Source organism: Podarcis vaucheri, assembly GCF_965113315.1.
Source record: "Podarcis vaucheri genome assembly, chromosome: 5".
Taxonomy (NCBI): domain Eukaryota; kingdom Metazoa; phylum Chordata; class Lepidosauria; order Squamata; family Lacertidae; genus Podarcis; species Podarcis vaucheri.
In genome coordinates this window covers 98,797,719-98,821,058 of record NC_138763.1, presented here as the reverse complement: position 1 = coordinate 98,821,058, position 23,340 = coordinate 98,797,719, and the positions used below count along the sequence as shown (strand labels likewise).

Here is a 23,340-nt window from a genome sequence, read left to right as displayed (position 1 = left end):
TGCCCGCCACCCCAATCTCCAAGCGGTGCAAGATTCCAGGGGTTCCAGGCACTTACCCAGGGTTCAGTGTCCTTGAAACAAGATACAGCCGAGATTGTGGCAGAAATTTTAGGATATGTGGCTTGTTTACACACATATTCAACCTGAGCCTACAATGGAGGGGCTCACAGCATTAACACCCCAAGAGGGTCTCCCATTTGTTGTTGTTTAGTCATTTAGTCGTGTCCGACTCTTAGTGACCCCATGGACCAGAGCACGCCAGGCATTCCTGTCTTCCACTGCCTCCCGCAGTTTGGTCAAACTCATGCTGGTAGCTTCAAGAACACTGTCCAACCATCTCGTCCTCTGTCGTCCCCTTCTCCTTGTGCCCTCCATCTTTCCCAACATCAGGGTCTTTTCCAGGGAGTCTTCTCTTCTCATGAGGTGGCCAAAGTATTGGAGCCTCAGCTTCAGGATCTGTCCTTCCAGTGAGCACTCAGGGCTGATTTCCTTCAGAATGGAGAGGTTTGATCTTCTTGCAGTCCATGGGACTCTCAAGAGTCTCCTCCAGCACCATAATTCAAAAGCATCAATTCTTCGGTGATCAGCCTTCTTTATGGTTCAGCTTTCACTTCCATACATCACTACTGGGAAAACCATAGCTTTAACTATACGGACCTTCTCCCATAGTCACAGCCTAGTATTCCTGCAGAAATCAAACATGACTCTCTCTCTCTGGCTTCTGCCTACTTCTCGCCCAGCTCACACACATTCCACGCTTGCTTTTGTCTTCCTTACTACCAGCCATGTGAGGGAGGGGGGTCATCTTCCACAGAGCATCTTCTATTCTTATACTAGCCGTACTTAGGGCCTTTAACTCAGCAAGAAACTTACCTGGCTAATTCAACAATGGAATCCTCCAGGACCCCAAGCATAGCTGTCAACCGTCCCTTATTTGGCGGGAAAGTCCCTTATCCCAGCGCCATGTCCTGCTGCTGTCCCTTATTGATGATGTCCCTTAAATTTCCTGGTTTCAAAGGAAGCAGCTCCTCTCCCTCCTTCCCTCCCTGCTGGCCTGGGAGGAGGGAGGCTCCAACTGTGTTGCTTGGCTGCATTGCTCACCCAATAAGGAGTCTAAGAACGACTGGGGGGTGGAGCTTGCATGCCTTGTGCCAATCAAATCCGCTGCGTTGCCTGGGGACTTGCCTTTGCTCAGCACTTCCCAGCGGAGAGGTGACGGTGGTTTTCCTTGCTGCATCCCCTTTGCCGGGTTGCTGCGCTGTGGGAACCACCGCTTGAGGCTTCGTTTGGCTGCTGGGTGGGCTTTCTGTCTTTGGCTCGGAGGGGCTCAGAAGTCGAAAATACCTGTGCTCTGAAAATCCCTTATTTTGGCTGCTGATCCCTTATTTCTGAGGCTACTGGTCCCTTATTTTTAAATCTGTTAGTTAACAGCTATGACCCCAAGAATTACGGGGAACGCAGGCATCATGCAGGGTGATCCCCCCAAACTAACAACAATATTGTGTTGCTATGACCTCTGTGTTATTCTTCCACCGGGTGTCTTCAGTATAACTGTTTGTAGAAATGGTCAAATAGATATAATTTATGAAAGCTGCCTGTAAAAAAAAGAATCTGTCATAGCTAGCTTTCAGCATTATATCCCATGTTAATAAAGAAACAAAAGCAGAACTACTAGTTTGATACTTGGAGAGGAAAGGGAGTGATGCATTGATTTCAGAAGAAAGAAGGGGGGTTATTGGTCATTTATATGATGCTTCTCTGACTCAGCCCAGGGCATTTAGAGAAGAAGAAGCATTTGAAACAGTCTGGAATATGCCCCCAGTGCAGAAAATTGCTACTGATAATTCCCTTAGTTGTTTACAGCAAGCACTTTGGGGGGAAGATAGCAGGGGAAGGGAGTTCAAGATGAAGCTGCCATAGTTTTAATATTTATTTGTTTTTTAACGACCCCCCTATGTTTTTACCTGTACTTATTTTATATGTAAGCTGTCTTGAATCCGTCAGGGGAAAAGGCAGGTATAAATGAAAATATAATAATAGGGCCCTTTATCCAGATTGGGAGCATATTCCAGATCAGAGTCCCACATATGCCCCCTCCCTTAAAACCACATTATGTACCTAAAAAAACATGAACAACCTGATTTATACTTTGGCTCTCATTTTCCTCAGCTAAATGCTTTAACTTTTCCTAATATAGGAGATGGCCAATAATTTTGGATGGTCTTCTTTTAGTCTAAAACATCTTACTTGAAATGGGATGGCCAGCCCCACATCTGCATATATATTTTCTAAATGTGGCCACATGCAGTGCTTTTTTGGGGGTGGGGGTGGGGTAACGCAGGGGTACGCATACCCCTTAACATTTTGTGAATCTTTGTACTTTTGTCCATTTACTGTATTTATTTTTCCCAATTAGAACCATAAAATGTTGGTTTTCTTGAGTCAAAATGAGAGTACCCCTAAACATTTTTTTAGGGGGGGGGGAGCACTGACCACAACTATAGATTGATATAGCAACATTAGCATGCTCACTGCCATCTACTCTCCTAATAATTCCTAGCGGTCCATTTGCTTTTTTCCACTCGGGTGAAAATGCTCCACATTTCTTCAGATTGAACTTCCTCAGCAAAAGAAGCTAGGTGAGCCAGGCCACTGATTCATGCTTTATCTGCCTTTTTGAAGCCTCAGAGCTCTTGCTTATCACTGCACCATACCATGCTATGAGTCTTCCCCCTCTTAGCCTTGCTTTCCATCCTGTCTCTATTGGACTGGTGAAAGATTGCCAGTTTCCCTTAAATACTGAAAGTGCCAAATATGCCAATGCACAGGAAAGTTTCCTGGTGGGATTGCCCCCCCCCCAAAGGAGAGTTTGGCAAGACAGCATCTGGCCACTAAGGGGTGCTGAAAAGCCACAAATGGATAACACGTTGTCAGAGATGCATAAGTCATCAGTAAATGGAGGTGCATAAAGCCTGAATAAATGGAGCGTCATTTTTATCTGTATCCGCCCCAAGGAGAGGTAGCCGAAACTTTCTTCTGGAGGGCAAAATGCTGACATAGCAGCTAATCTTGCAAGGACTCACTGGATATCACAGCAAAAAGTGGAAACGCTACTTTAAAAAGACTTAGTGCCTGGAAAAATATTCACCCCAGAAGTTGGGCTGCCCTTCTCCTTAACCTGCCCATTTAGGCCCTCTTATGAAGTGTTAAGTATTAAAAACATAAAAGGTTCTTTCCAGAAATACTGCATTGATTGCTCACACATGTTCCTATGGCCCAGCCATAAGACTTGACTATAGAATTTCTACGTATAACATCATCTGTTTTCTATCTGAACCTGAATAGTTTCAGTGTTTAATTTCCTGAAATGCCCTGATCAGGTTTAAAGTGAAGGGAGACATTTTTAAAAAACGGCTTTCAGCCCTTTTGATGGTGTTTCCTTTAAGGTACATAATGCAGCTTCCATTTCCTTGCAGTGTGTGGCCCTCAGACAAAGGTAGACTGACACTAACTGGGTTTTATTTTCTTGTAAGCAAGCCTCCTTAATTAAGATTTATGTACCAACTCATAATTTTGAATTATGGTGCTGGAGGAGACTCTTGAGAGTCCCATGGACTGCAAGAAGATCAAACCTCTCCATTCTGAAGGAAATCAGCCCTGAGTGCTCACTGGAAGGACAGATCCTGAAGCTGAGACTCCAATACTTTGGCCACCTCATGAGAAGAGAAAACTCCCTGGAAAAGACCCTGATGTTGGGAAAGATGGAGGGCACAAAGAAAAGGGGATGACAGAGGACGAGATGGGTGGATAGTGTTCTTGAAGCTACCAGCATGAGTTTGACCAAACTGGCAGTGGAAGACAGGAGTGCCTGGCGTGCTCCGATCCATGGGGTCACGAAGAGTCGGACATGACTAAACGACTAAACAACAACAAACCAACTCATAAAGCGAAGGCCAGTCCTCATCAACCACCTTCAGGTTCTTCTTGTGGGGAAAAACAAATGATGCAAATGTTCATAGAATTGTAGAGTTGGAACAGACCCTGAGGGTTATCTAGTCCAACTCCCTCCATTCATGAGAGATGGTCCTCAAGCTCTGCTTGAAAACCTCCAAAGATACAGAATCCACCACCTTTCCACTGTCAAACAGATCTTGCTGTCAACAAGTTTTTCCTGATCTTTAGTCTCCTTTCTTGCAATTTGAATCCGTTGATTCAGGTCCTACGCTCTGTGTGAAATGACACTCCGAATTCAGGAAAACCAGTGATTTTATGAAACTTTGGTTCAGCCTCAACGGGGATATTTCCTGAAAAATGTTTTAATAGTGAGAACATTCTTATTTAATCCATCTTGGTGCTCTTGCTCTCACTAATACTGGTTCAGATTTCTTGTTTTCTCCTGATGCCAGAAAACTAGTGAGTGTGATGGATCGCAATCATGCATGGCCAGTTAGATTTTTCTGGGTGATGATGTGCCTGAGGAGAACAATTCCCATATTAGCTGGCTGGGTGATCTCAAAAAATAAGGAATCCCATCAATGAATGCAATTCAGTTTTGGCTACATGGCTACACCATGGATAGCAAAGGAAGCCAGTTGAAAAAGAGACCGAGAGGGGAAAATATAATTGGATCAACAAAACATTTCCACAGTCACTGCCAAAATAATGACAAAAGAGGCAAGCACTTTTCAACATTGCAATAATATCCCTTAAAAAGAAGAGGTAGTGAGTCATTTTGTCTCAACAATTCTCATAATCAATATACTTTAGAAAAGCTGCAACTCAAATATTTTCAGCAACATTTCCCATCTTATTAGGCGGCTATGCAGACAGCCCAAAAAGGAAACTGTTTATTATTTGTTTTAATATATACTAGAAATACATAATTATCTCACAATATATTATCATTATTAGAAGTCAATAATGAACCTTACTCATTGCAGTGTGCAAAATAGTGGGCATTTGATTTGCTTTTCAGTGCAATTCTATCCATGTTTGCTACGATGTAAGTTCCACTAGTAATCATGTTTAAGATTGGACAAGGTTGCATCTTACTAAGTTATACTTAGAGTAAACTCATTGAAATCCCTGGCTTGTTCATTGATTCTAGTGGATCATCTCTGCATATGACTTAGCTGGATATATCCCTTAGCCTTTACATAGATGTTTTAAAGACGATATCCTGGAAAGGTCATTGAGGAGTAATGATGTGTGAGGAACAGTTGCCAGGAAACTGGAACACACATGGTACATAGGGGTGCAGCGTTCATTCAGAACTTCTACTGACACCTTGTTTGAATTTACTGTAAACCCTATTCAGTTATAGTTGTGTCCAGGGCATACAGCCCAATTCGATAATGTTTATTTGGAATGCAAGCCCCACTGCTTTCAGTTGGGTAAAAAAAAGGTAAAGGTAAAGGACCCCTGACAGTTAAGTCCAGTCGCAAATGACTCTGGGGTTGCGGCGTTCATCTCGCTTCACTGGCCGAGGGAGCTAGCATTTGTCCACAGACAGTTTTTCTAGGTCATGTGGCCAACAGGACTAAACCGCTTCTGACGAAACCAGAGCAGCACATGGAAACACCATTTACCTTCCTGCTGGAGCAGTACTTATTTATCTACTTGCACTTTGACATTTTTTGAACTGCTAGGTTGGCAGGAGCAGGGACCGAACAACAGGAGCTCACCCCATCGTGAGGATTAGAACCGCCGACCTTCCGATCGACAAGCCCTAGGCTCAGTGGTTTAGACCAGTGTTTTTCAACCACTGTTCCGCGGCACGCTAGTGTGCCGCGAGATGTTGCCTGGTGTGCCGTGGGAAAAATTAAAAAATTCGAAAGATTTTTTTTTTTAGTCAAATTTTCGATTGGGGCGCCGTCCCCGGAGGGAGGCGGGCGAGTCAGGCGGCGAGATGCGGAGCGGTGGCGGCGAGGAGAGGCCGCCCAGCACGGGGCTCTCGCCGTCTGCCTGCCTGGCTGCCTGCGAGCTCGGCGGGCAGCGCCTCCGTCCGCAGCGCCCGCCTCGCGGCTCTCATTCCCTGCCCCTGCCAAAGCTCACCCAGCCAAGCCGCGCTCTCCTTCCTGCCTCGCTTTGCTGCCTCCCCCCCCCCCAAAGCTTGGAGGTTCCCCGGCGCCGGCCCGCAGGTTTGACCCCCTTCTCACACCTGTTCGCACTCCTTGCACGGAAAGGGGCGGATGGGGAGGAACGGGGCTCGCCGCTGCCTCCGCTCGCCCTCCCCCCCTCCTTCGTGCGTCCCTCCCGGCGTGACGCTGCGCGCTGACGTCACGGGGCTGTAACGTGGTGTGCCTCGAGATTTTTTTCATGAAACAAGTGTGCCTTTGCCCAAAAAAGGTTGGGAAACACTGGTTTAGACCACAGCGCCACCTGTGTAAACTACTAGATTAATGCACATTATTTATCTAGTCCCTACTCTACCCCTTCCTGTTTAGGCTTTTGGGGTTTATTTGCTTAGATTACAACCCAAGATTGTATTGTGTAGACTTGGAATTATTTTAAGCACACTAAGTGGTAATAAACCCCATTGCAAGACAGGTGCTATAGGTCACCCCCAACCCCTGTCAAGGGCAAGGGCAAATAACCAGAACACCACACATTGAAACAGACCAGAACTTTATTGACTGTAGAAAAGTAAGCAGAGTTGGTGTGGCACTGAGATAAGGCTCTGTTTTGCCAACAGACTGATCATGGGTATGTGATGAAGAGGGTGAATCAGTGTAAAAGAAATTTCCTCCCCATTTCAGTGATGGAAACCTTACTTTGATACAACCCTCAGTGGTTAATTTTGAAAGAGGGGTGTTGGGCCTTCTTCTTCCATGTAGCAAGCATCTTCTTCCTCATATACTCTGCATTTTAATCCAGCTGTTCATATATGTGCTACATGATACACTTTTTGTTATTATTTTGCATGTTCTGCAGCATGTTCAGGTTTCAAACTTGAGCTCACATCTCATGGGACTCAGTCATGGCTCCATTTAAGCCCCGAAACTTTATTATTATTATTTTTGTCATTTAAATGCAGTATGTCAACAGTATATCTATTTCCCCCACACAGCTGCTGTATCAAGAATGGGCACGATATGGATCGTTTTACAAGTTTCAGCCTATTGATCTTGTAAGGTAATTAATTGCACAGCAACAGCTTCTTGGCAAAATTGTAAAGTTCCTTCTTTGGCTAAACTGGCAAAGTTGCACTGATTTGCACTAGGGGAAGATTCTGGTCCGTGGGGCCTTGCATCGAGAGGTGGGCAGTTAGCTTCTCCCTTTCCATCATACTAAATCACAGGTTTTATTGCAGAAGATTTAATGAAAGATAATATTAATGAAAGGTGGTGTACCTTTCCAAAATGTCATTTAGTAGTGTTCGAAGGTTCTGAGCTAGATTCTGAGAGGCAAAGTCATTGAGAGGCTTTTGCATCTACGTCAAATGAATTTCCTCTTTCTGTTTAGGAATTTCCTCTTTCTGTTTAGGAAAATATTTACCATCCAGTACATTAACTGCTCATTTCCATACCCTCCCACATTCCTCAGATGAAAATAGGAACATTTCTCACTTCCTTGCAACTGATCCTCCTCAGCCTCCCGTCTTTTGTGACCCTGTTATTTCCACTACCACTATATCAATGGGACCAGCACACACGTCCTCCACTGTCCTGAGAAAACCCCTTAATCCTGATTTGATTTGATTCTTTGGTAGATTGAAAAACACAAATTTTAGAAAGTGGGAAAATTAGACTCAGGTGCACAAAGCATTTTTTTAAAAAAAAATCAAAAGAAGAAGAAGAGTTTGGATTTGATATCCCGCCTTTCACTCCCTTTAAGGAGTCACAAAGCGGCTAACATTCTCCTTTCCCTTCCTCCCCCACAACAAACACTCTGTGAGGTGAGTGGGGCTGAGAGACTTCACAGAAGTGTGACTGGCCCAAGGTCACCCAGCAGCTGCATGTGGAGGAGCGGAGACGCGAACCCGGTTCCCCAGATTACGAGACTACCGCTCTTAACCACTACACCACACTGGCTCTATGCTCCCCCTTTCTTCCCACCCAGGAAGAAGAGCCAGTGTGGTAAAGTGGTTAAGAGCAGTGGACTTGTAATCCGGTGAACCGGGTTCGATTCCCCACTCCTCCACATGCAGCTGCTGGGTGACCTTGGGTAGTCACACTTCTCTGAAGTCTCTCAGCCTCACCCACCTCACAAAGTGTTTGTTGTGGAGAAGGAAGGGAAAGGAGATTGTTAGCCGCTTTGAGACTCCTTAGGGTAGTGCTAAAGCGGGGTATCAAATCCAAACTCTTCTTCTTCAGGGCAGCCCTATCCTCTGCCTGCCCCTCAGAGCCAGCCCATCACACAAGACTGGGCCTTAGAAGCCATAGCCTCTCCTCCTCACCTGCTCTCCAATAGCTGCTTGCTACGAGCTGCCCAAGAGAGGCGACCACCAGCAGCAGCCATGGAGAGGCAACAGGATGTTCTCTCTCAGCCACCACAGCCATCATCATCATTCAAGATAAGTGCAAGCTCATCCTCCTCCGTGAGCTCAGCAGCAGCAGCGACACTGGTGGGGGAAATAGGAACATTCCAGGATTAAATCAGAAACCAGGGCTGTTGTAATTTCTGGGCTGTCCCTGGAGGGTATACAGTTCATGTTGAACTCAGGTGCCAGTCTTGCGTAAGCCAGTTCATGGAGTGTGAGCCTTCGATATGAAACACCATTCTTGTGGAATGCCAAATAAGCAATTGCTCTTCATGCAACCATCGGCATGTTTAAATAGTGTGTCAAAAGAACTTCCATTAATTCAGATGTTTGGTTATATAATCTAGAGTTGCATAACCTTTTGCAAAACTGTGGGCCACAGTCCCTGTGTGCAGTGAACAGGACCAAAGGCAAACGTGGAAGAGGCAGCCCCCGCACCAGCCACAAACATCCATACACCCCACCTTCATACTCATCCATCCCCCCCTGCCCTATTCATACGCAGCCCATGTTCCCCTTTCTCAGCGCTGAGCAGGGAATTGCAGGGAATGGCCAATGGAGGAAAAGAGCAATCTCTCGTTCCATCAGCAGTTCACTTCCATGCCGGAGGATCATCAGTCCTAGCTAGCAAGTTGTTGAGACTGACAGTGTAGCCTAGAACATCAATCAGTGGTGCATCATGCAGGAAGCAGAGCATCTGCAAACAGGTCAATGTGGAAAGGGTTCCCTGCAAATCAAAAGTTTGAAAAGCACAACGCAGAGGCATGCATCTCTAAGTGGAGTGAAGTTAGGAGACAGAATTTGGATTCTTCCTCCTGTGCTCAAAAACTGCTCCTGTGAAATATACTCAGAGTCGCAAGTGATTTCATGCTCTTTATTCAGCTCATAGTGGTGAGGAGGAATGAATAAAAGTCCCCTCAAAGTATCTGCTTTATATACATTATTTACACAATGGGCTGCACATGATTGGTTAATTCTGGAATTCTACTGTAAGCCAATCAGGTTGTGGATTCACTTATATCTGGGGCATGATTGGGTGGTTCCTGCCAACCAATCATACTGCTGCATTGTTCTTGAACCAATCAGACTGCTGCATTCTGAATCCTATTGTTCTAGGACCAATCAGACTGCTGCAGTTTGGATCCTATTCAACTCAGTACATAACATCCTGCCAGAGCTTTTTGGTTACCTTTTGCCAGGTGTTGCAACAGATATGACTTCTGCTTGCCATTCTGTTGTGTAAGAGAGATAAGTAGCTGCACATCATATGACTCATGGTTGCGTGAATGTGGGAGATTTAGAGAGAGAGGCCGGGATGCAAGAAACCAAATAGGCATCCCAGATAAGTGACTCAGCAACATTTAGTATATTTTGTTTATCTTGCCCCTTTCTGTCCTAAAGGCATTTCAAATTCTTTCCAGTCTATGTCACACATCAAAATGCTGTTCCAGATAGCCCAGGCATGTAAAATGCACCCCCCCCCACACACACACTTTTTATCCCTCAACTCCTTCTTTATTTACATTTGGGTTACCATTCCAGTCCATCAACTCTTTCACCACTTTGCTCAACACCTCTAGGAAACTCCCTGGCAGAGTGTGCGGTCTAACCCTCTAACCCTCCGCCCACGGTTGTCTCCAGCAATTACTATCCAATGGCATACTGCCTCCAACCTTGGATGTTAAATTTGGCTATCTTTGTTCAGACCCAGAAACCTTCCCCCTAAATAAATTTACACTTGACTTAAACTGGTTTTGGGCAGAATTTAGGCCACAACTTTATTGATTACTGAAAGTGAATGGTTGCATAGCTTCTGGTTTGACTAGCTGCCATGCAGGTAGCGCTGACCCAGGGCACCAGCATAGGTCAGCCAAGGGTGAACACCTGAATAAGCCGAAAGCTGGGAAGAGGCTAACTCCGCCACCCAAATGTCCCCCTGGACTCAGGCACGGGCACAACCCCCTCTCAGGGGTTGATCAAACCATCAAGTCCCTGGATTCCTTTAACGGAATACCCTTCACATAGGGATGGCAAGAGCGTTCTCCCATCCCAATCACCTGAACCAGAGCCTATCTGCAACCTTACAAGTTGTGACGATTTGCTGCGCAGCAGGCGAAACCCAAATGGCAACAGCCAATCAGCCAAGTGGGGAAAATTCCTGCCGCGCCCCTGTCCCGACAACAGACAACACACGACGGCATAGCAAGGTCAAACGCAAAACCCTAAAAGTAGGGGGAGGTGGGCAGGTGTTCCGAATGCATGCGCCAAAAGAGGAAGCTCTGGGTCACGTGAAGAGGCATAAATAGGTCCTTCAAACCATTTGGACTGCGTCCCAATTGCCAGATTGCACCCAGCTTTGAGGGACCTACCAATTGGGTTTTGTGGCTGACCAGTGTACCCACTCACAACACAGGGTGTTGGTTGTCCAGGTCTCATCGCAATACGTTCCCTCTTTAAGGGAGGACCCGATTAACAGGCATTGCTAGACATCTCCATGAATTTGCCTAATCCTCTTTTAAATCCAGCTACATCGCAAGAAAGCAAATTTCCTAAATTAATTATTGGTTGTATGAAGAAGCATTTCCCTTTGGTTTTCCTGAATCTATGGCCTATCAACTTAATTAAGTGAAACTGAGTTCTAATGTTATGGGGAAACAAGAGCATTTCGCTCTGTATATCTTTGTAACTTTGATGCACACTGTGCTCAACTCAATTCCAACGGGTCATACATAGGAGAATTTATTGTGGATTGAGCCTTAATTAACTCCCGGTAAGTATTTATACCTTCTTAAAAAACCACTTCTGACAGGATTGGGGTGTTAAAATGCTCTGCAAGTAAACTCAGCGGACTGTACTTTTGAATATATATAAGTAGGATTTTGCTGCTGATCTCCTAAAGATCTTTCCATGTTCTGTACATCTTTTTTCTGTCTCTCTGACAAATCATCTTAAATATTAATTTAAATTCTAGACAACATTGCTTGGGCTCAGAAGAGGCAGGTGCCTCCAAAATACCTTGGAACTCTTGATTTAGAAACAGAACCAATTGAACTTTATGCTCTGAATGCCACCTTTTGACATCTTTGCTCTTTTCCCTCCTGAGACTTCCTCAAAGTCCAATTTTATTTGCTTTAAAAAAAAAAATACCAGATGTACACATTTACAGGGGAAAAGAACTCGTTGAGAGTACAAGGCACAATGATCGGAATCATGCAAATGAAAGAGAATATCTAATCCTGAGCTTTAAAAAAGAAAAGGGAAAAAAGGATGTATTGGTTCTTACTAAGCTCATTCTTACAGTTTTATAAAGGTCTCTTTAGTTTCAACTTTGTGATACAGGAGGAATAGAAATAAATGAGACAATTAATGTCCAATACATTGCAAATGAGGTGAAAATTGCTAGGGTTTAAATGTCATCCATCGTTTCTTGAGAGTAAGCATGAACTATCTAGATGATTAGCAACTAGATGCACTTGTCACTTTTTATGGCTTTATCTATGTTCTCTCTCTCTTTCTCTGTCTGCTTCTCCATTCATGCTCATCGCTCATTCTTTTGTCTAATGCAGATTTTAAGCCTTTATTATCTGTCTGTTCTGGTTAATCTTGTATGACTAAGTGATACGTTGACAACATAACAATGTTAACAATTATGATGCTGTGTTTAATAATACATAAACATGTCCTATTTTTCCCCTCCTAAATATTTAAAGGAACTTGATTGTTTCAAACTTCTGTGTCTATAAATTTACTGCTCACTGAACAGCTGAATGTAACCTTCCCGGCAAACTCTCAGAGAAGATACTTGGCAATTACAAAAAATAAAAAATAAATGCCAGCAATTGTGTATTGCCAAAAGGTAATAGGCAGGGCTGGCCAACTTATTTTTGCTATCCCAGGCTGCTGCATGGCATGAAATACCCTTGAACTTCCCTTGATCTTATAGTAAAGCGTTCCAGCAATGGGGGCTAAAGGGTGTGCTGCCCATTTACACCAGGAAAAGAGATGCCAGTCTGAGAATTAAGTCAGTAAGTCACGCATGAGAGGGTAGTGCTGGTGTAGATTTCCTTTATTGATTTGATATCTAGATGTCTACCCTGCCTTAATCGAGACCACTCAACTATAGAACCTTTTGGGTTTCGTGCAGAGGCTGAGGAGATACTACTAGATGAGGGGGAATTCCATGGTGCAGTGTTCGTGTAGCCCAGTGCATGATGTTGTCAGGAGTTCGGCCTACACTCTAGTAGGACCCTGGCAGAGACATATGCCTGACTGGCACGTTCCCTCCCTCCTGGTCGATTGTTCGGGAGCTTCATAAGCTTTCTTCTGCCCAAACATCACAGCGACCGATGTCAACAGACACCGGCACACTTAGGGATCCGCAGAGTCTGTGCAGTTCGTGTGACAGACCTCAGCAACTCAGCATTTTGGCTAATCTACTTTATTTACATATAAACACACACGGAGCACTGCAACATGGCTCCCTCTCTCTCTAGTGTCAGACAGCGAAGAGGAAAAAACAAAGGACAATATTCCCACTTCATGGAACACAGTAAAACAAACATCCTGTCTCCATCACTTCCCACTCTGTGGAGTCAAAACATATACCATCATGTGAAAGACAAAAATTCCATGACTGCAATCATGGAGTAGGAATTCTAAGATGGTAGATGAGTCCATAGCAAAAAGGAAGTTCACTTTCTTTTCATATCTTGCAGTTTTACTTATCTGTTTTACAATTGGTGGTTAACTGTACTGTTTGTAAAATACGTTGATACTGTTGAGGAACCCCTAGAAGGACTGTTACTAATCTTTTGAAATTTACATTATGTTTTCTTTCTTTAGAAAGTATTTTGGAGAAAAAATTGGAATGTATTTTGCCTGGCTGGGCTTATACACAGAGTTCCTTATTCCGTCTTCGGTAGTTGGAATCATTGTGTTCCTGTACGGATGCTTAACCATTGAAAGTGACGTTCCTAGGTAAGACTGCACATCCACAATGTGGTTTGATATCTAAGATGATGTGCTGCTCAGGTGCATTGTCGATGACTTTGTGCTGCAAGGCATCCATTTACAGAGCTGGTAAGCTGAAAAAGAATGAGGATGAGATTTTTTTTACTCCTCCAGTTTCTTTTAAATGCTTGTCTGTCCTCCATTCATTAAAAGTACATTGCCCTGCTTGCTACCATTGCAGTGTCCTGCCATACAAGCATCTGCCCAGCACCTTCCATTGGTATGTTTTTAATAGGTATTAAAAACCAAACTTTCTGTTCTGGCATTCTCAAATATATCCCTATCCTCTGCCTTTCCCCCCCTTACGCCCCTGTCTTCATATGCCTAATCTCTGAGGGCCAAACTACCAATTAACTTCAGTCATGTATATTGGTTTGCTTCAACATTGACTTCTCCCTCTCCACCCCAGCAAATGCAACCATATCGGCTGCAATCGATAGTGGAAGATCAGGGTGTGTGTTTGGGTGCTTTTAACAGAGGGAATGTATACATAAGTTGGTGCCATGCCCCTTAGATTGTAAATATGAAGGTAGGATTTGTGACTCTTTATGTCACAAATAATGGGGCACGGGTGGCGCTGTGGTCTAAACCACAGAGCCTAGGGCTTGCCAATCAGAAGGTTGGTGGTTCAAATCCCCGCGACGGGGTGAGCTCCCGTTGCTCGGTCCCTGCTCCTGCCAACCTAGCAGTTCAAAAGCACCTCAAAGTGCAAGTAGATAAATAGGTACCACTTCAGCGGGAAGGTAAACGACGTTTCCGTGCACTGCTCTGGTTCGCCAGAAGTGGCGTAGTCATGCTGGCCACATGACGCCGGCTCCCTTGGCAAATAAAACGAGATGAGCGCTGCAACCCCAGAGTTGTCCGTGACTAGACCTAATGGACAGGGGTCCCTTTACCTTTACCTATGTCACAAATAAAGACGCGGGTGGTGCTGTGGTCTAAGCCACATAGCCTAGGGCTTGCCAATCAGAAGGTTCATGGTTTGAATCCCTGTGACAGGGTGAGCTCCTGTTGTTCGGTCCCAGCTCCTGCCCACCTAACAGTTCCAAAGCACACCTATGCAAGAAGATAAATAGGTACCGCTCCGGCGGGAAGGTAAACGGCGTTTCCATGCACTGCTCTGGTTTGCCAGAAGCCGCTTAGTCATGCTGGCCACATGACCCGGAAGCTGTCTGCGGACAAATGCCTGCTCCCTTGGCCTATAGAGCAAGATGAGCACCACAACCCCAGAATCGTCTGCGACTGGACCTAATTTTCTGGGGTACCTTTACCTTTACTTTATGTTCTGTGAACAATGCCTAGCTACTGTAAGCCAAAATGCAGTGATTTTGCATTCTTCATTAAAGACAAGCAAACATATCAGAAGCTGTGCAGTTTCCCAGTTACACTATAAATGTGACTTCTGTTCTGTCCATTAACTCCGTATTATACATTCTGAAACTGTGCTATCATTGGGTGAGGTGTACTGAAAGTAACATTACCGTGAGTACAAAAAAGGTCCCACCTTTCCAACAAGAATGTAATTTCCTTGGCCCAGAAAAATACTCTCTTATAATATATAAAGTAGTGGAGTTTATGGCAAAACTGTATCTGTAGCACCCTCTGCTGTCTCTCTGCCATAAGAATGTGATTTTTGTGTTTTAAAAGAGGGGTGATGAACTTTGGCCCTCCAGGTGTGGCCAAACTAGGTATATTGAGAGTTGTCATTCCAGAGTATTTTGAAGTCCAAGGCTTCCCCACCCTGTTTTAAAAGGTTCAATGCTAATTTTACGTTTTAAGGAGAAACCTGCTTTTATGCTCACTATATTTCAACTGCTCATGCTGTGTCGGTCTTTTTGCATTTTGCTGAGCTTCTTGTAAGTCCTGCTCAGAGAAATTGAATATCACTGGTAGATTTCTGATAGCTCAGAATGCAAAGGTCATGTTTTTCCATGGATGCAAATGGCTTCTTGGTGCAGGATGTTCTGAACAGGAAAAACTGTTCAGAGAAAGGGCTGAGGATATTTGTGAAAAGAAGCACTAGAAACTAAGTTTGGGGTGGCAAATATGACAATCGGCTAAGAGGAAGTGGAGAAACGGAGAAGGCTTGCCAGATTGTGGAGGCTTTGTAAAGGAACAGCATCTCTTTCCCTGGAATTAAGCTGTGCCTTCACCTATGTCTACCCTTTTATATTTGCAAATAAACTCCAATATTCTTGAAATATCAAAATGACCTCTTTCCAATGGAAACGACACCTAGGTAAGCATTCCACCTAGAACCCATCACTCAGAGATGTAAAGTGTGCATAACAGTCCTATTATGACCAAAGTGAGTGTTCATTAGAGTGGGAAGAAATAAATGATAGACAAAGGAAAAGTGCTTAGCCCTTCCCCTGCCCGTCGCTTCTTCTCCACACTAATAAATAATAATAATAATAATAATAATAATAATAATAATAATAATAATAATAATAAATTTTATTTATATCCCGCCCTCCCCAGCCGAAGCCGGGCTCAGGGCGGCTAACAACAATAAAATAGTACAACATTCTAAAATCATTCATTCTAAAATTAATTCAAATCAAATTGATGCCAACCATTGGGCTGGAGTTCTGTGAAGATTGCCAAAGGAGGGAGTCAGGCTGTGCCCTGACCAAAGGCCTGGTGGAACAGCTCTGTCTTGCACCCCCGCAAGAGATGGGAGTCGCCCCCCCATCCCATATCCCAGCCAAAGGACCTCTGTCTTTGAAGGATTTAACTTCAACCGGCTCCCACGTAACCATCCAGCCACAGCTTCCAAACATCTGATCAGTGTGTCCAGGGACAAGTCAGGATGGCCATCCATCAACAGATAGAGTTGGGTGTCATCAGCATACTGGTGGCAGCCCAACCCAAAACTCCAGACAAGCTGTTTTTCTTCCACTTGCAGCAACCACTTGGATGGGAGAAATGGCTGGGGAGGGGGAGGCAGAGGGCAAAGAAAATGGTGAGCAGGGGAAGCCTCAAGCCACCTTCTCCTGCATATTTCTTGGTGCCACTAAATAGCACCCTCCTCTTAGCGTTTTGTCAAGTTCCCACCCCTAGAGGAGGGTGCTATTTCAATTTCATTTGGCATTAAGCCCGAAGAAATGCTTCTTAGTGGTTCTTAGTGCTTTTTAAAAATTTTATTGCCTTACTGGAGCCATTTTTCATTTTCTTTTTGTAATTAAATTGTATTGATTGATTCTGCAAAGAAGTGGGTAAGATCTTGATTATCTTTTGTTCCTACTGCCGCTTGTCGTCGTTTTCATTTGTAAGTCACCACGAATATTTTTTAAAATGGAAACATGGCCTGCAGATATTTCGAATAGATAAATAAGAAGGAAAACAACCAATGAATTTAAATAAATACGCCCTTCTCTAGCCACCATCTGGATGTCTGAACTTCTGTTCTTGCTGAATGAAAGTCTGTGACTGTTCTGTAGCAGAAAGCAACTTCCCTCACAGATTACATGTTATTCTGACCTTTTGGATTTTGCTCTTCATAGCAAGGAGATGTGCGACCAACGTAATGCCTTCACCATGTGCCCCCTGTGTGACAAGACATGTGACTACTGGAACCTTAGTAGTGCTTGTGGCACAGCACGCGCCAGCCACTTATTTGACAACCCTGCCACCGTCTTTTTCTCCGTTTTCATGGCACTTTGGGGTAAGTTTTGCTTTGAATGTTATATGCCTCAGTTAGATAGGGCAACATTCATAAGATGATGCTCAATGGCAAAACGATGGGTTCGTTCCAGGTTTACAGAACACCACAAAAGTAGTACCAGTAAGGAAACAAGTGCCTATTGGTAGGTTAAGAGGCAAACATGTAAAGGGGTTAACTGGTGTCTTAACTAGTATGGGGAAATTATAGAATCATAGAATTGTAGACTTGATTAGATTTGTTATTGATGTAGTCTTGTTTTGGTTTATTGGGTTATACCAGCACAGGTGTGGGAACTGTTGTTAGAATCCCCCACTCAATTAGTCCTAAACAAGACAAGCATATTAACCTTGATGCCAGATAGAATCATAGAATCATAGAGTTGGAAGACACCACAAGGGCCATCGAGTCCAACCCCCTGCCAAGTTCCTTTCTTAAGCAGTCCAAGCTCTGATTTTTTTTCCATTAGTTTGGGCATTAAGGAGACAATGGCCTCGGAGGTAGCCATACAAATGTGCAAATCTGCCTCGCAAGACAAAATTAATTCGTTCCACGAGTTTTGTCATCTTGCGATTTTTTTCGTCTTGCGAAGCACGGTGTCGGGAAAGTTTTGGAAAAGCTTCAAAAATCACCAAAGTCTTTAAAAACCTCAAAAAGGCTACCACACCGCGTTCTATGAGTTGCTCCTCGAAGTCAAGTCGCAACTGTATTAACGGTGTTAAGAAAAAGGAAACAAACTTGCAAGACGTTTCCGTCTTGCGAAGCAAGCCCATAGGGAAAATCGTCTTGCGAAGCAGCTCAAAAAACCCTTTCGTCTAGCAAGTTTTTCGTCTTGCGAGGCATTCGTCTTGCGGGGCACCACTGTACAGTGGTACCTTGGGTTACATACGCTTCAGGTTATAGACGCTTCAGGTTATAGACTCCGCTAACCCACAAATAGTACCTCAGGTTAAGAACTTTGCTTCAGGATGAGAACAGAAATCGTGCTCCAGTGGCGCAGCGGCAGCGGGAGGCCCCATTAGCTAAAGTGGTGCTTCAGGTTAAGAACAGTTTCAGGTTAAGAACAGACCTCCGGAACGAATTAAGTACATAACCAGAGGTACCACTGTATAAGAATTTTCACATACTAGTGCTGGATCAGGAGACCAGTTACCCAGCTGTTCTTGGCACTGGCGGAGGAAGAGGTGTGCAGGGGGAGCGCACCATCCCCAGCAGCACAGTCCCGGCGGTGTGCCATTGCAGCTGCTCCCCTCCCGCGCTGGCCGCCACGCCCCTACGGGTGGCACACCACACCCCCCAGGACATGCGCCACGCCCCCGGGATGTGTGGCAGCCCCGCCCCCACCTGCTCTCTGGCCCCCCCCCAGTTCCGGAGCATGAAGATCTGCCACTGGTTCTTGGTTGGAGGAGATTTGCCAACCTTCTGTTTGTTGGTTATGGTCATTAATGCTCTTTAAGGATGCAAGAGTCAATGACTCTTGGGAATGGCCAGTGGGGTTAGCCCTTAGGGTATCTTCAGTAGTTATATGGCAGCAGTCTAGGATGGTCTTTTGTAGGAGAGGCTGGGCTGTTTCTTAATTGCTCTGCTTCCTCTCCTGGGCTCTAGTTTGCACCATGGTGGATTTATTGCACGTTCATAGAATTGTAGAGTTGGAAGGGACCCATAAAGCCAACCCTCTGCAATGCAATGAAAGCATCCATGGCAGTTGGCCACCCAACCTCTGCTTAAAAACCTTCAAGGAAGGAGAGTCCACCCAGTGGCGTAGCGTGGGGGGTGCAGGGGGGGCAGCCACACCGGGCGCAACATCTGGGGGGGGGGCGCTCGCACTCTCAGCTCTCTGCCCCTACCTGGCTCACTCACTCTCTCTCACTGCAGTGCTGGCTGTGCGAATCCGATCCGAGCTGCCGGGTCGCTGCCCACTATGGAGGGGGGTGCCAGGCGTGCGGTGCGGAGAGAGAGCGAGGGACTATCTGGGGGAGGGACAGTGCAGCGGCTGCCCAGCGCAGCGCTGAGCGCGGGAGAGAACCACACCAGACCAGACCAGGCAGCAGCAAGAAGAAGCTGGCAGCGGCGGCAGGTTAGGGGGCGCAAATTACTTGCCTTGCCCCGGGTATTGACAACCCACGCTACGCCACTGAGTCCACCGCCTTCCTAGGGAGTCCGTTCTACTCTTAAACAGCTCCTACTGTCAGAAGGTTCTTCCTGCAATCTCCTTTCTTCCACTTAACAGAATCCAGCTGTGCAGCTGACCCTGGTTTCCATGCATCTGTCCACAGGGATGTACATGGAAGCATGGCAGCTCCCACTGAGTTCTATAAGGCAAAGTAAATCGCACAGTGGGAAGGACCAGAACTGCTTCTCACATCCCTGGGCCATGGGGTCACCAGACTCAGTTAATTCCTCAGTCCCAGTGGTGTTCTGGTGGTTGCCATTCCCTCCTGTTATGTTGGGCTCCCACTGGTGGGTGGGTGGACCCCAGGGTGGTCAGGGTTATTTATTTATTCATTTATTACCCACTCTTCACCCTAAGGTCCCGAGTGAGGGAACAACAATTTAAAACACAGCCTTAAAAAACAGTTTTAAAAAGTACAGAAAATGCAATCAAAGAAAATAGGGTGGGTCCTGAAAACACAGTCTTTCAAGTGTCAAGCACCAGGGTGAAGAGGCACATCTTCATCATAATAGAGTTCCTGCATGGGCTCTATGATTTTTCCAGGGGTCTTTGCAAAATAAACCACCCAGACACAACTTGTCATAGCAATACTATTTGCTAGTAGAGTGTGGCAGCATAGCTATAGGCCTTTTTTAAAAAAAATACAATTGTTCAGTTTTTCCTATACCCACCCAAATCAGACTGGCAGAATAAATTAAGAGAGTATGTTGAATTAGCAAGAATATCAGCAAGGCTATGTGACGTTACAGGTGAAAAATTTACCAGAGAGGGAGATATTTACAGAGTTTATGTAAAAGAATATTGTCAAAATATTAATCTGTCGGCAGGCCTTGATTGAGTTTCTGCAGGTAATCGGTCAACTTTATAAATTTAAAGTAATTAGAATAACGAGGAGAAAATAAAGCCAAGTGTGTAATTAAGGTATTCGGTTTGGGAACATAATGGATCGGAGGTCATTTCAAATTCATTACAAAATGATGTACAAAACAGGTATCAATTAAGGAATGAACGTTTGTTTATTTTTATTATTTCTTTAGCACCTGTTTAATATTTTGTTATATAGCTTTAAAACCAATAAAGCATTTCTAAAAACATAAAACAAACCATGTTATATGTGGACTAATACATAGACATTTTCAGATATTTGGGCATTGGCTATTGCACATGTGTAGCCAGTGGAAATGATTAGGGTGGTGAAGGACTGTTCTTCCTGTTGTCACCCAGTGGCGTAGCGTGGGGGGTGAAGGGGGGGCCGGCCGCACCGGGCGCAACATCTGGGGGTTAGGGTTAGGGGGCGCAAATCCACGAGTTAGGGGGCACAAATTACTTGCCTTGCCCCGGGTGCTGACAACCCATGCTACGCCACTGTTGTCACCCTGGTGAGGTGGGTGCAGACCCACAACCGTGCAAGTGAATAGTCCTGATCTCCTTTTCTCTAGTTACCAGTCCTGACATTTTAGAAAGACACCCTTGACTACAATAAGGCCAATAGGTTATCATTCATGATGACCGTACAGACTAATATTCAGTGATTTGAAGTTGGATTATGATAAATGCTACCCAAATTATTAATGTTAGCGTTTCAAGACTGAATGAGATCTGGTGTTCTATTCAAGGTATGGGAAAATATAACCTCTGGAAAGCATGTTATAAGTTTTCTCTCAATTATATGCTGTGTTAGAATTTTAAGGTCATGCAATGAAACTGTTTGGCAACAGGTTCAAGTCAGGCAAAAAGTAGTGCTTCATTTCAGAAAAGTTCCCTGTATTGCTGATTATACTCTACCTATTCTAGGCATCATTCTAGACTGCTCAGGCTCTGATTTGCTGCATATCTGTATTAGGAGGGTTTGAATATTCAGCATACTGGTAATCAGAATAATCAATTTTGACTCTGAAGCCCTCTTCTGATTAAAATTGGATTTTCTTTCTCAGCCACCATGTTCCTTGAAAACTGGAAGCGTTTGCAGATGAGACTAAGTTATTTCTGGGACCTAACTGGCTTGGAGGAAGAAGAAGTAAGGGTTTTTTATTATTACTTTTTTAAATAGTCCAAATAGTTTCCAATAAAAAAAAAATCAGGTGGAGACTTGCTATTATAAATCCATAGAGTGTGGCTGGATATGACATTGGGACAAAAAGAGGTTAAATCTAAAGTAAAATAAAGGTAAAGGACCCCGGACGGTTAAGTCCAGCCAAAGGTGACTATGGGGTGCGGCGCTCATCTCGCTTCAGGCCGAGGGAGTTGGCGTTTGTCCACAGACAGCTTTCCGGGTCACGTGGCCAGCATGACTAAACCGCTTCTGGCGCAACAGGACACTGTGACAGAAACCAGAGCGCACAGAAACACCATTTACCTTCCCGCTGCAGCGGTACCTATTTATCTACTTGCACTGGCATGCTTTCGAACAGCTAGGTTGGCAGGAGCTGGGACAGAGCAATGGGAGCTCACCCCGTCGCGGGGATTTGAACTGCCGACCTTCTGATCGGCAAGTCCTAGGCTCTGTGGTTTAGACCACAGTGCCAACTGTGTTTACCTTACCTCAGACTAGAATGAGATGATTGCTGTCACAGGAACAGAGAGTGGATTCAGTACCAAATAAAGTCGGATTTGGTGGGAACCATCCAGCCATTCATTTGTTTAGTAATATAATATTAATAGCAAGCATAACATGGCACTGAGATTTTAAGTTTTCTTTAAACAACTTCCGTTTCTGTTATATGCTGTTGGTGGAAAATTGTTTCATAGGAAAAAGAGATAAATCGCTCAAGCCTTTTCAGCTGAGTTTATCTTTGGACTATAGTAACTCTGTCTAGAATAATATTTGGAGGAAGCTTCCCTTTTCTGTTGCCGAGCCCAGTTATCTGCAATGAAAATCTTAACGTTTTCTTGTATCCGTCCCTGGTTTATCACTGACCTATATTCCCTTATTCTACCTTTTCAATATGCTTTCTTTAAGAAGGGTTAATATGATTTGCAGCCTTCTAGATTTCAACCCCTTTCCCCTTTTTCTAGTAGCTACATGTCAGAATGAGAGGTGGACAATGTAGATGAATTGTAAGATTCTGCAGATGTTGAGTGGGGAGGGAGACAGGGGAAGAGTCAGAAAGTTAATAAATGATATAAATGTGAAGATTAAATGGATAGGAAAGATGGTTAGCCTTAATCAAAAAATTAGAAAGATTACTGGAAAGAAGAAAAAGAAATAATTTGAGATTGACACAGTGAACTACCATTAGGGCAACTGAGAAAATGAAGGGAATCAGAACTGAACATTAGAGCAGGGATAAAAAGACTCCTGCATTAGCTCTGTTTCTGTCTTGGATGTTAGTCATTGATGGAATTCTTTTTCTCAGTACAGTGGTGCCCCGCAAGACGAATGCCTCGCAAGACGAAAAACTCGCTAGACGAAAGAGTTTTCCGTTTTTTGAGTCGTTCCGCAAGACGAATTTCCCTATGGGCTTGCTTCACAAGATGAAACGTCTTGCGAGTTCTTGCGAGTTTGTTTCCTTTTTCTTAAAGCCGCTAAGCTGTTAATAGCTGCTAAGCCGTTAATAGCCGCTAAGCCGCTAATAGCCGCTAAGCCGTTAATAGCTGCTAAGCCGCTAATAGCCGTGCTTCGCAAGACGAAAAAACTGCAAGACGAAGAGACTCACGGAACGGATTAATTTCGTCTTGCGAGGCGCCACTGTATTTTATTTTTGCTGGATTTGCTGGATTTATACCAGTTCAGAACCCAGTATAATTATGATCGTTGTTTAAGATAGGGAAGGCTGTTTGATGTAGGAAAATTCTCCAGTCTCCAGACCAGGGTTGAACCTTTAATCTATCCAACTGTTAGTTATATGTAGGGGGGAAAGTATATTGTTTCAAACAGAAAACATATCAAGGGATGTCAGAACTGTTAAAAAACAAAACAGATATCCAAGTCATTTTAAAATTCCCATAGGTAACTTCCATAGTGTAAACAGTATATTTGAGTCTATTCCTTGGTCACAGAAAAGTCCTATT

General features: G+C 44.4%; 1 protein-coding gene across 3 annotated transcripts in view; it reads left to right on the top strand.

Annotated features, from left to right (window-relative positions):
• The window catches only part of ANO2 (anoctamin 2), a 163,723-nt gene that overhangs the window by 49,529 nt on the left and 90,854 nt on the right, over positions 1-23,340 (top strand). For all 3 annotated transcript variants that reach the window (XR_014219944.1, XR_014219945.1, XM_082223074.1), the window contains 4 exons: positions 7,070-7,134; positions 13,325-13,459; positions 16,999-17,159; positions 21,264-21,346. Coding sequence is in view for 1 of the 3 variants with exons in the window: in XM_082223074.1 (XP_082079200.1) it covers positions 7,070-7,134; positions 13,325-13,459; positions 16,999-17,159; positions 21,264-21,346 (444 nt within the window). In the remaining 2 variants the exon portion in view is untranslated. The remainder of the gene's footprint in view (positions 1-7,069; positions 7,135-13,324; positions 13,460-16,998; positions 17,160-21,263; positions 21,347-23,340) is intronic.